The sequence below is a fragment of the Chenopodium album genome, chromosome 17 (genome assembly GCF_948465745.1).
Source record: "Chenopodium album chromosome 17, dcCheAlbu1.1, whole genome shotgun sequence".
Classification (NCBI taxonomy): Eukaryota; Viridiplantae; Streptophyta; class Magnoliopsida; order Caryophyllales; family Amaranthaceae; genus Chenopodium; species Chenopodium album.
In genome coordinates, this window is record NC_137850.1 from 48548115 (window position 1) to 48560225 (window position 12111).

The following is a 12111-nucleotide window of genomic DNA, read 5'->3' on the forward strand; positions in this document are numbered from 1 at the left end:
TGCATTTAAGGTAATTTGAAATCAGGTCAGGAACAATTTGGGTTGAATTTAGGTCGGGTCAATAACAAGTCATGTTGATTTCGAGTCTGGTTAGTAACAGATTGGGTTGAATTTTTGGGTCGGGTTGGTAATAGGTCTGGTAAAATTTGAGTCGGGTCAATAACAAGTCGGGTCGAATTTGGGTCAGGTCAATAACAAGTCCGGTTGATTTTGGGTCGGGTTTGTAACAGGTTGGGTTAAATTCGGGTCGGGTTAAGAACGGATCGGGTTGAATTCAGGTCAGGTTAGTAACAAGTCGGGTTTTGACAGGTTAAAACGAGTTTGGGTCAATCGGTTCAATTCGGGTTTGGTTCAGGTCAATAATTTACGGGTTACTTTCAGGTCGGGTCATCTTTAAGTCAGTTCATGTTCGGGTTCGGGTCTCACATACTCGGGTCAACTCGGGTTCAGGGTTGGTTTCAGGTCGGGTCAGGTCGGATTTGGGTCACCATTTTTTCGGGTTCAAATGGGTCGGTTAATAATCGGGTTTGAGTCGGTATTTCGAATTGGGTCAACTTTTGACAGCTCTATATATGATACTTGACTCTCAATTAAGTCCAACCCAATATTGGACTACAAAGTCGGGTCGTAGCCATTAGCCCATTACCACCATTGCAGGCCTTATTGGCTTTTTTTTTCCACCTTGATATCGACCCATAAAAGGTCTTGTTAAAAGAAAAATTTAGGGATGACAATCCAGTCCGGATCCGACCCTACTCCGCCCCGATCCGAGGTAAAAAAATCCGCTCCGAGTCCTCGAAAAAAGTAATCCGAGTTCGACTTCGTTAAAATAATCCGACTCCGAGTCGGAGGTGGGTTGGAGTCGGATCCTACAAAAAATCCGAGAAAAAAATCCGACTCCGACAAATGTCTGACTCTGACGGATTATCCGACTCTGACTCCAATAGATAATGGATTTTTGTGTGGGTCATGGTGGCATTGGGTGTGAGTTGTAGGCCCAAATAGCCCAATTTCTCAAAGTATATTGAATAACGAAAAAAAACTCGGAGTCGGGTCGGATCGGAGTCGGAGGTCGGATAATGAAGTCGGTGTCGGAGTCTCGGAGTCGGATGTCGGAGTCGGAGTCAGATTTAGCCTCCGACTTCCTGTCGGATCGGAGTCGAATTTAGCATAATCCGCTCCGATCCGACCCGTTGCCATCCCTAGAAAAATTAATACTACCCAAAAAAACCAAGATTAAATTTCGTCTATCCCTCGTCTCTCTATTCTCTAAGCCCTCGGAAATTTACTAGTAAGTTGTACTCCCTAACAAACAAGTAGATAGGTGCAGCACAATAGAATCTTCTGATATGGGAAGCATCGAATGACAAGATATATCGCTTCCGCATCCTCAATCAAAAGTGGGTACTTGAATTTGTATCCATTGAAATTGGGTTCCCTATTTCCACCCTTTGCCTTTTCTTACTCTCAGTCTTCAATCACTCTTCCTCGTTCTTCATTGTAAGTTCTTCATTTACTTTCTTTTTTCTTTGTTCACTGCAGTGTTGACCCCACTTCACTTAACTAGTTAACTACTGATTACTGTTTTGACTTTTTTTGTTTTAGTTCAATTGTGTTCCTTGATATGAATATTATCTGTGCTTTGCTAACTGTTTTGATAATCAAAGGGTCCAACTTTCTGATTTTGATTAATTTGTATTGGATTATATATGCCCATAAATTCTGCATCTTTTAATTCTTGCGTTGGTTAATTTGCATAATTGTTTTATTTTTCTTAGCAATTCTTTCAATTGATTTTGAATGATTAGAATGAGTGGATGTTTCTGATTAACAAGGTGATCTTGGGTGGAAATGATTGTTATATAAATGAAAATTGGAACTTTGATTACTAATGTGTTTCTGGATTGAAACGTCAGATTATTTCCAACTGAAAATTGTAGGAATTGACACTGGGTAATTACACATTAAATATTAGCATAATCGGTCTGTTTAGCTTGATTGGTTCGACTCGAGTTTGTTTTGGGTTTGTTCAAAGGTTGAGAACATAGTAGGCATTGATACACCCAGTTAGGGTATAAGAGGGTTAGTTTTAATTGGTCTGTTTAGCTTGATAACATTGACCCAAGTTTGTCTTAATCAGTTTTTTCAATGGATAAGTACTTCCTGTCATATTGTAAGGATTTTCCCGGACTAAAGTTATTCTAGTAAATTAAAAAGTGTGCAAAATAAATTGTAGCAATGAAGATTATCTTACTGGGAGTTTCCCTCGCCAAGATTGCTTTAGTATAGAAGTATCTAATTTGGGTAGAAAGAACAAGACGATTAGAGGATACCGGGGTAACAAGCAAACAGCCCTTGGTAGTTGGTATTCAGCCTCATTCATGGTGTAGATAAAGGCCTGGATGTGGTTGATTGTTTTCTTGTACAAGATGTGAACTTTGTAAAGATACCCTCATTTGTGCATTTTTGACATTTTGTACCTTCAAATTTACAGTAGTTGAAAAACGTTTAAGGTGCATTTTGTTGCCTATCTTATGGTTTTATCGTTTATAATCAATTGTAGCAAAAAGTTGTCAATCGTCTCAGCAATGGATGTTTCTGGAGCTGAACCTTCAAAGGAGTTGCCATTGGGCTTGGACTCAACCATGGTTGAAGAATATGATTCCCTGTCGAAATTGCTTTTACAATTTACTAGCATTCCTAGCATTAACAAAGCCTGGGTGTTCAAATCAAATACAGGTACAAGCAACTTCAATTTTCATTATTTGGCCTTGACAGGACAATGGCTGTTTTATTAATCGTTTCAGAACATACTACTATCTGTAGTATAGTTGTCCTTTAATCCCATAAACTTGTGCAGGCAAGGATTCCAAAGCAATGTTTACTATTAACCAGTCAAATCTATTGGCAAATAAGTCGAGAAAGTCTTTGATATCTGCTTATATAAGAAAGGATGGAAACAAGCCCATCAATTTCGAATGGTCCCCCTTCCCCTTGGAGCTGTCAGGGGTATCATTAATGGTGCCTTCACCATCGGGTTCAAAGCTTCTTATGGTTCGAAACCCTGAGAATGATTCTCCCACCAAATTTGAAATATGGGGCCCTTCAGCCTTGGAGAAGGAGTTTCATATCCCCCAATCTACTCATGGTTCAGTCTACTCTGATGGATGGTAATGGTTGATCCTCGCATTTTTACCTCTAAGTTCATTCACATAGATTATGGCATTTACTACATTTTCGGTCTTGATATATATTTTTCCTATTACTTTTAGCTTTTATTTTCTCGTAATTTTCCTGATGCTGAAGCAGTAATCCTTTTTTTTTTTTTCTCCCTATTGTTTCTGTCTACCAGGTTTGAATGTGTTTCCTGGAATTCTGATGAAACACTTATTGCATATGTTGCTGAAGAGCCTTCCCCTCCTAAACCAATCTTCAATACATATGGTTACAATAGTGAAAGTTCCAATGATAAGGATTGTAACAGCTGGAAAGCCCTCGGGGATTGGGAAGAGGGATGGGGGGAAACATATGCGAATAAAAGGAGGCCTACACTCTTTGTCATTAATGTTGACAGGTTCTGCATCACCTTCTGAGTTAGACGAGGGAAAAATGTGTGCATTCTTTATCATAATGTGGTTTATCTAAAATGTTGGTTATTTATAATGTTATGCAGCGGTGAGGTACGTGCCGTTGAAGGGATTAAAAATTCATTGAGCGTTGGTCAAGCTGTATGGGCTCCATCATCAAAAGTCTCACAACAAAAATTGATCTTTGTTGGGTGGTCATCAGATTCAAGAAAACTTGGCATGAAGTACTGCTATAATAGGCCATGTGCTATGTATGCTGCCTGCAGTCCATTCAATGAGTTAGCAGGTGATGATGCTGATCATAGGTGAGTTGCCTTCTATCTATCTGTTCAGTAATCTGCCCCCTATTTTTTACACCTGACTTCCTTTCTTAATCATTACATAAGTTGAGCTGGTACATGTATCTGCACTTGATTTGACGTAGTTTGTTCATGTATCACAGATGCAACAAAGACTCGGGGGTGGTGATATTGACTCAGGGAATTAATAGTGCATTCTCCCCTATGTTCAGGTATGATTTGTGTATCAACTATCAAGCATTCAAGCGTTCAATGGAATGCTTTGTGTGAGAAAATTCAAGAATTTAACGAGCAAGACTTTGACATATGCAGTTGTTAGAATGCTTTATCAACTCTTGATTGTATCTCTTTTTATAATCAAAATGTGATTTCTGTGAAAATTTGTATATGAAATTGTATTTTCAGTTTGCTCTTTGGTTTTTGTTAATTATAAGGGTTAGGGCAAGGGTGGTTTTGATTTGAATGTCAAGCAAGCCTCTTGCAGAACCAAAAATTTACTGACTACCTATAATCTTGAGATTCTTATATGATTTTTTTTTTTTTTTCCCTTATCTTTTCAGTCCTGATGGCAAATTCCTTATCTTCTTGTCTGCCGAAGCTTCTATTGACTCAGGAGCACATTCAGCTACAAATTCACTACATCGTATAGATTGGCCCACCGATGGAAATCTAAATTTATCCTCCAAAATTGTTGATGTGGTGAGGTGTACTATTTTGCAATGTTAAATTTTTTATGGGAAAAAATAACAAGAAAGGTCCCAACTATTAGCATTCTTCTTTAAAAGGGTCAAAGTATTGATTAATCCACAACAGTCCTAACTATCAGGGGTTCTTCCAAAAATGGTCCTTGACCTGTTATGACTGGGTAAACCGGTAAATATTGCCACGTGTTGCAATCATTCATTTTTAAAAAATCTAATCAATTAACCCCTTCTTTCTCCACCTAGCCCACGCCATCTTCAACCACTAGACACCGCCCATCAGCCCATCCAACTAGACCCACGCCCACCTGTCTCCTGCTCACCACTTCCCACAATATCGCCCACTATCCTTGCTCACCACCACCCACGTTCCTACACAGTTCAACTTGAGAGGAAGAGGTCGCAAAAGTAGGGAGGTGGCTAGTGTATAGGATGATCTATGATGGTGGCTGGGTTTAGGGAGGTTGCTTTTAGAGTATGGCTTGGGTTCTAGTGGTAGAGGAGTGAAGTTGCAGCAACAGGTGGTTACGGGTCCTTCCGTTCGTGTGCGGTTGTCGGTGCAGAGATTGATGGCTTGGTGGCCGTGTAACTGGTCAAGTAGGTAGAATGGGGGGAGAACATTTAAAAAAAAAAATAATAATAATACATTAAAACAGTAGCCAATTGATTCGTGACATGTGGTGTCAATAACCTGCTTAATCGGTCATAAACAGGTCAAGGACCGTTTTGGAAGGAGCACCCCATAGTTGGGACTGTCATGAGTTAATCAATAGTTTGACCCTTTTAAAGAAGAATGCTAATAGTTGGGACCTTTCCTATTAATTTTTCCTTTTTTATGAGATGGTCTTTCATATAAATTTATTCTTAGAATTGTTTCATATGAACCGCTTTCCATTTTCTCTTTTGTGTTTTTTCCAAGTGTTGTGAAAGAATCTCAGGGTGAGTGTCATGGTATTAATTACTTTCCATTAGAGCATAAAAAATATTATCAGTCTGATATAATTTGAAGACCACAATGTATATATGATAACGTCATCTATTTACAACTGAATGGTATACAAAGTCAACAAATTACAGTATATAATTGATTTTTTAAAATTAGAAAAGGTAATGGTGTGCATTGAAATTTTAACCTCCTACTAGTCTCTTACCATCCTTATTTTTGCTATCTTGCGCGTGAGGTGTAATATATGCAATGTATGCTAAGTACTTTGTATACTTATTTATTTAAGTTGATTTATTGCATGTCAAATACTTGTATCTGATCATTAACACTGATATGCATATAGACCTTAATGCCTCAATTTTTATAAACTGTAGAGAATTTTTTTTAAAACATATTTTAGAGCTTTACTATTAGAAAAATTCTAATTTGAATTTCAAATTTTAGTAATGATTTTTTTTTTTTATCATCCTCCATTCTTCCAAGTCTCAACTTCCGAAATACAAATTATTAGGCTATGCCATCCCTGTGAGATTTTTGTTGCCAACCGTGAGATAATGTTCTGTACGTTGCAGATACTTTGACATCTAAATAATATTTCATTTTATTATGAATAATCGTAAGCAATTAACCAAAGTCAACATTATTGTTGTAAAGTAATAAATACCAATATAATAGTATATATAAACAACCCAGTGCATCAACAACATAATGGTATAGTTAGTAATGAATGGTGTGGGTATAAATGATAACCCAATGAAGGGTTCATGACTCTTTAATAGGAACGTGGGGTGCTAAGTTGATAATTAGAACCAATGAACCATCTCCTTGAACTCTTTATTACCATTGCAACATAAGTTCGAAATAACCACATAATTGAACCAAACTCATTCTCGAGACTTTATAGACTCGTTATTTGTCATGTTATGGTTCAAAACAACTTATATGATCTCGGGGGACACTCCACATGTTCAATTCAATTTTGGGAAAATTTCCCGAAATTGGTCTAAAAGCGTGGATGCCTTCCGTTTTGGGCGATTGTTTACTTTTTTTGGCCCGGAAAGGAAATCGGTCAGGGTGCTATCCATGGATCCCACAACACTTTGAGAATTCATTTGGGTGGTTAGAATCATTCATTTTGCTTTTTAATTGTCAATTTAGCTGTTTACATAAACGCCTCTCTTCATTAACCCAAGACCACGACGGCTTTTATGGGACCAACTATTGGTTGTATATGGTTCCAATTTTCCATGACCCCAAGATGCATCTTCTACTATCTCTTGAGTTTTCGACACTAGGTCCCAAAAGCTCCTGAATTAATGGTCAGATTTCGTGTGTCTTCAAATTTGGCCTCCAGAGAACATTTTTTTTACCTTCCAAGATTATGTTTCGAGATGCTTCCTTGGTTCCCAAAGAGCCCCAAGAGGCCTACTTGGTTCTCAGAACCATCTCATATATGCCTTAAGCCACCTTTTGTTATCATTTCTTAAGATGCTTTGTCTTACCTAGACCTTGTTACCTTTCTTAGGGGGGTATAGAACTATAGAGGTCCTTCAATTTCACATGAACCAAGAAGCTTAATATTGTTTAAGACCGAATCACATGTATTAAAAATATCGAAGTCATGGTGACCAAATTAAATGGATTAGTCATATATATCCCAAATCTTAGATTATTCTACTACGAATATAACTAAATGTTGATTATTCTACTAGGAATATCCCTTTTTTAAACCACCATAATAAAAGTAATTAAGAAACAAATACATTTTAATAAACAAAACTTCTAGAATGTAATTTATTCGGGACAACATTAATAAAGTATCAGTCGTAGTGTGTGAATAGTCAACAAATAAGTAAAACTTGTAAAATCTATGACTCAAAATCCTACGTATGATTAATTTATCGTGCAACAAAAGCAATGTATGTAAATGCTTCATATAATAATTATAATTTTGAAACTTAAGAAATAAATAATGGTTATTTCAGGAAAAAATTCATTCAATTAATTTACAGTAAAAATCTTGAAATCACAGTCTACTAGCCCACTATTAGGATTAAGTTATTAGCTAGGTCCAATTATATGTACATGGTACCATACTATCATAGGGCATACAACTATGTACTTCGTACTTATATGGTAGATTGGTAGTGTTAGTTACAATGGCATGTTATGGACAGCTGTATAATTTTCCATTAGAGCATAAAAATATCATCAGCCTGATACAATTCTAAAACCACATTGTATTTATGATATTCATCTATTTACAATGGAATGGTATATAAAGTCAACAAATTGCAATATAAAATTGATTTCAAAATTAGAAAAGAATTTGGTGAGCTTTGTTCCTCTTATCTGAGTGTGTTTTCGTGCTTCTTCTCACATTGTAGGTTCCTGTTGTGATGTGTCCTGGGGATGGTTGCTTCCCTGGGCTATATTGCTCCAGCTTCCTGACGAACCCATGGCTCTCTGATGGGCGTACTGTCATTTTATCTTCCATATGGGGAAGTACCCAAGTTATACTTTCCGTGGATGTACTGAGGTAGCGAAAGGTTTCATGTGTCAAGTCTCACTGCTAATTCTTTTCTACTGATTGATTACCTCATATATAATTTTCATTTTACAGTGGTAATGTATTGCGCTTAACACCCCATGATTCTACATCTTCATGGAATCTTCTCTCCCTTGATGAAGATAATATCATTGCTAGTATGTCCATTACTCTTTCTTCAACTTTTCTTTCTCTTTTTTTTCGTTGTGTGAATGCACTTTTTTTCCTCAATTCTTAGCTTTGAGAGTAATTTCAGTTTGTAGCAGCCCAGTAGAGGTTCCAGAAATCAAATATGGTTCGCTTCTTAAAGAATCTTCAACAAGTGCTTCATGGAGTTGGCAAGATGTGTCTGGCCTTGCTTTCAGATGCTCTAAGGAGGTTCACTGTTTATTTTGATGCATTCATTTCTGCGGCATGACTAGGAAGTGTGTACAGCACTATTTATGAGTAATTAATTGTGATTGCAGGTCGAATCCTTGTTGTCTTCCCTTCAGTTCAGCATTATGAAGGTTCCTGTGAGGGACGGATCAGGGAACTCTTCCGAAGGTAGCTTTTGAATGTCTTGTTAAAATGAAAACATGCCCTTGCTTCTTGAATATGTAGCTTCAAAATGCAAGTACAGACCTCCTTTTATCTTTAGCCGAAATAACCTCCCTCCCCCCCCCCCCCCCCAAAGTTTAAAAAATTACATGAGCTATCAAATACCTTATGAAATGACTAATTAAAGCTGAAGCTGCATAGTAGTGCTTAGCTGTTAAGTTTGCTCTGTTCCTTATGAGAGACTTTGTTGCTAACTTATTATTGATTAAATGTTAATTGTACTTATTCTCCAAAATTTTTGGACTCATTTATTCAGTAGTCAATTTTCCTTTGTTGTTTGACCAAGCTACTACTCTCAAACATCCCAATCAGAAACCTACGAGGTTTATGGTGCTTATCATTAAACTTGATAGTTGATAATCTAGTGGTTATTCCTTGATACTATGATAGTACTATAGGAGTGATTTGTTTTGGATGAAATTTCAGTTTTTGATCAAATTATTCTAATGCTAGGCACTTAGGAAGTGCCAAGTTCTGTAGTTGCCCCTAGTTCGCTTATTAAAGTGAAGCAGACAAGTAAAGTGATACTGCTATGCTTTGTTGGGATTGTAACTCATCTTTTGCTTAGTTTTTTTCTCGTTTTGTGCTTTTTTTTTTTACATTTTGATTTGGTCATGGCTCTTGTTATTTATCCCAATAATTTAAATGCTGGTTCTGTTTTTTCAGGTGCTTCCAAACCTATTGAAGCCATATTTGTGTCTGCCAAAAGAGAGAAAAGTGACTCCTGTAACCCATTGATTGTAGTTCTTCATGGGGGGCCACACACTGTCTCAACAACGGGCTTCTCTAAGTCATTGGCATTTCTCTCTTCAATTGGTTATAACTTACTAATTGTTAATTATAGGTAAGGCATGAGTACAATCATCTAAGTATTTATAAAATTGAGCTACAGCAGTTACCATAAGATATTTTATGCAATAGATGATAGTGCGACGCTATCATCGAGTTTTGTGGTAGAGGTAAAAAGTTATAGAATGCTCATCTTGGCTTTGTATGAGAAACCTGAATACCAAATAATACGAGCTGGGAAAGTAGTGTTTGTATTGTAATACATCACTACTGCACTTTGACAAACTCTAGGTAGACATTAGATTTTGCAAAATTTTAGTTTATACTTATTAAGTGGTTCCAGGGATATTTGTTTTTATACTTTCTTGGTGTTGTATAACAGAGGCTCGTTAGGGTTTGGAGAAGAAGCACTACAGTCTCTTCCCGGGAAAATAGGATTTCAGGTGCTGGCAACTGTCCAGTTTGTGTTTATCATATTTGAGTTGTAAGTATTGTGTTTGGCCTTATTATTCCGTATTTGATGCAGGATGTTGGTGATGTGCTCACAGCAATAGACTACGCTATTGATTTGAAATTAGTGGACCCCTCTAAAATCACTGTTCTGGGTGGTTCTCATGGTGGCTTTCTGACCACCCATCTCATTGGACAGGTGTTGCCCCCCCCCCCCCCCCCCTCCCCCTTTCCCCCCTATTTCCCTTCTTTCCAAGGCTTAATTTTCCCAACAATAATCTCGAACCCATGTATACTTATATTTTTTTTTTGAAGAGCCTCTCTTTTTGCAAGGGCTAAGCTTAAGAACCCACTTCTTAATTCTCATGACCTGTGTAGGCAGGATGTTCTGAGAGGCACTGGGATGATGCCCTGATTTGTTTCTCTATGAAATTTATAGGCATTTGAATTTTTTGTCCCCTGGCTTTCCTTGTGACTGAAATACAGATTTGTGACATTGTGCTGCCTTGTGTGTGGTGTTTACTTGTTGCAGGCTCCTGAAAAGTTTGCTGCTGCAGCAGCCAGGAATCCTGTATGTAACCTCGTTTCGATGGTCAGTACTAGTGATATCCCCGAATGGTGTTTTGTGGAGTCATTTGGGAAAGAGGGAATAGCGCACTTTACTAGTGCACCCTCAAAGGAACATTTAAGTGTCCTTTATGACAAGTCTCCCATTGCGCATATCAACAAGGTAATTGATCTTCAAAAAAGCATTGCTAACATGGTGACTGAAATTTTGAAAAATGACAATCCACAAGTCCTTTTATGAAGTGCATTGCATGTACTTTGTATGATATATCAATTACATTTCAATAGTAAAATGATCAATCTGTAGCTTTGGGAGTAGATATTGCAAATTACTCCCTATGCATAACTGCTTTTACATATCAATTCTGTACATTTTTGCCCCTCAAAGAAAAAAAATCTGAATTGATGTCTATACAAACTATCTTGCAGGTCAAAACGCCCACTATATTCCTTATAGGTGCTAAGGATCTCCGAGTTCCATCCAGCAATGGATTAGAGGTAACATGCTTTGTTCACTGCCTTAATTGTTCTTTAGCACCTATTTTTATGCAGTTATTCTTATGAGTTGTGGCTATGTTAGAATCAGAATGCTCATGGTTGTACTATGGGTGTTTATTGAAGGAATTGTTTGTCAATATGATCAAACATCAGTTGCAACATAACTTGGCAATAACTTTTGGCATAAGATTAGTCCAAGCAGAGTATCTGCTCCTGTAAATTGTACAAACTTCTGAGTTCTGGCAATCTGTCCCAAACTATATTTTTAAGACATTTAAACTGTGCTTGATTTGTTTTCTGTTTTTTGCTCTAGGATGCTCAATTCTAATGTTAAACGTTAAAAGAATGACATGTTGCTTTTTGTACAAGTACAGTATGCACAGGCATTGAAGGAAAGAGGAGTTGAAGTCAAGATAATTGTGTTTCCGGAAGATATTCACGCAATTGACAAGTAAGCAACCTGTCATATATCTTGTATACAAAGGGTGTAAATTAATAAATGTCTCCCCTAATCACATGTAAGTCCACCCTTTGTGCAGTACTTCATATGTGATTTGGGATGACAAAATTGGGGTGACATTTATGAAATGTTGGGTGACTGTCTGACTGAGCCCGAAACAAGTTTGTGTTAAGTTTATGTACTTCTAAAGGTGCATGCTTTTTGTCAATAGTAACTCCTGACCCTCCTTGTCTTCATTGCAGACCGCAATCCGACTTTGAAAGCTTCCTAAATATTGGAGTTTGGTTCAAGAAATACTGTAAATAGACAGGAATTGATAGGCTCCCGGCACTCATGGAGGGAAATTGAATCGATTGCTTGAAGAAATTGAAAGAGCTTTGCCCTCCTATCATTTCTTTCGTGTAACATTCATTCTTGAGAAGCTGATAAAGCTCTTAATAATCTGATTTCCATTCTGATGTTACCATGAACCATAATCAGCATTGACACTTACGTCATTCTTGCTGTATAATTTCGGGCAATTGTGTGCTATTATCAGTACAGTACTGCAGCTCCAGCAATGGCATTTAGAAAAAGTCGTTTTCAAGCATCTGAACTGAATTAGATTATGGAAATGCCAAATTAAACTGTAATTAAAGTTATAGAGTGATTAGTTATCTTTATCAA

At 37.2% G+C, this 12111-nt stretch overlaps 1 protein-coding gene across 1 annotated transcript; it reads left to right on the forward strand.

Moving 5' to 3' along the window:
* The first annotated feature begins 1287 nt into the window (after positions 1–1287).
* Positions 1288–12111, forward strand: LOC145590041 (acylamino-acid-releasing enzyme-like). Its single transcript, XM_081646773.1, has 18 exons — positions 1288–1500; positions 2564–2739; positions 2861–3170; positions 3353–3574; positions 3674–3892; positions 4030–4098; positions 4447–4585; positions 7921–8072; positions 8157–8239; positions 8338–8459; positions 8549–8627; positions 9348–9525; positions 9853–9913; positions 9997–10119; positions 10453–10650; positions 10917–10985; positions 11360–11436; positions 11688–12111. The coding sequence occupies exons 1-18, from the start codon at positions 1364–1366 to the stop codon at positions 11749–11751; spliced, it is 2478 nt and encodes an 825-aa protein (XP_081502899.1). The 5' UTR covers positions 1288–1363; the 3' UTR covers positions 11752–12111.

Coding starts and splice junctions, on each gene's coding strand:
- LOC145590041 (XM_081646773.1), top strand. CDS start 1,364: ATGACAAGATATATCGCTTCCGCATCCTCAATCAAAAGTGGGTACTTG. Junction 8,073..8,156: donor CTTTCCGTGGATGTACTGAG/GTAGCGAAAGGT, acceptor TTCATTTTACAG/TGGTAATGTATTGCGCTTAA. Junction 9,526..9,852: donor TTACTAATTGTTAATTATAG/GTAAGGCATGAG, acceptor GTTGTATAACAG/AGGCTCGTTAGGGTTTGGAG.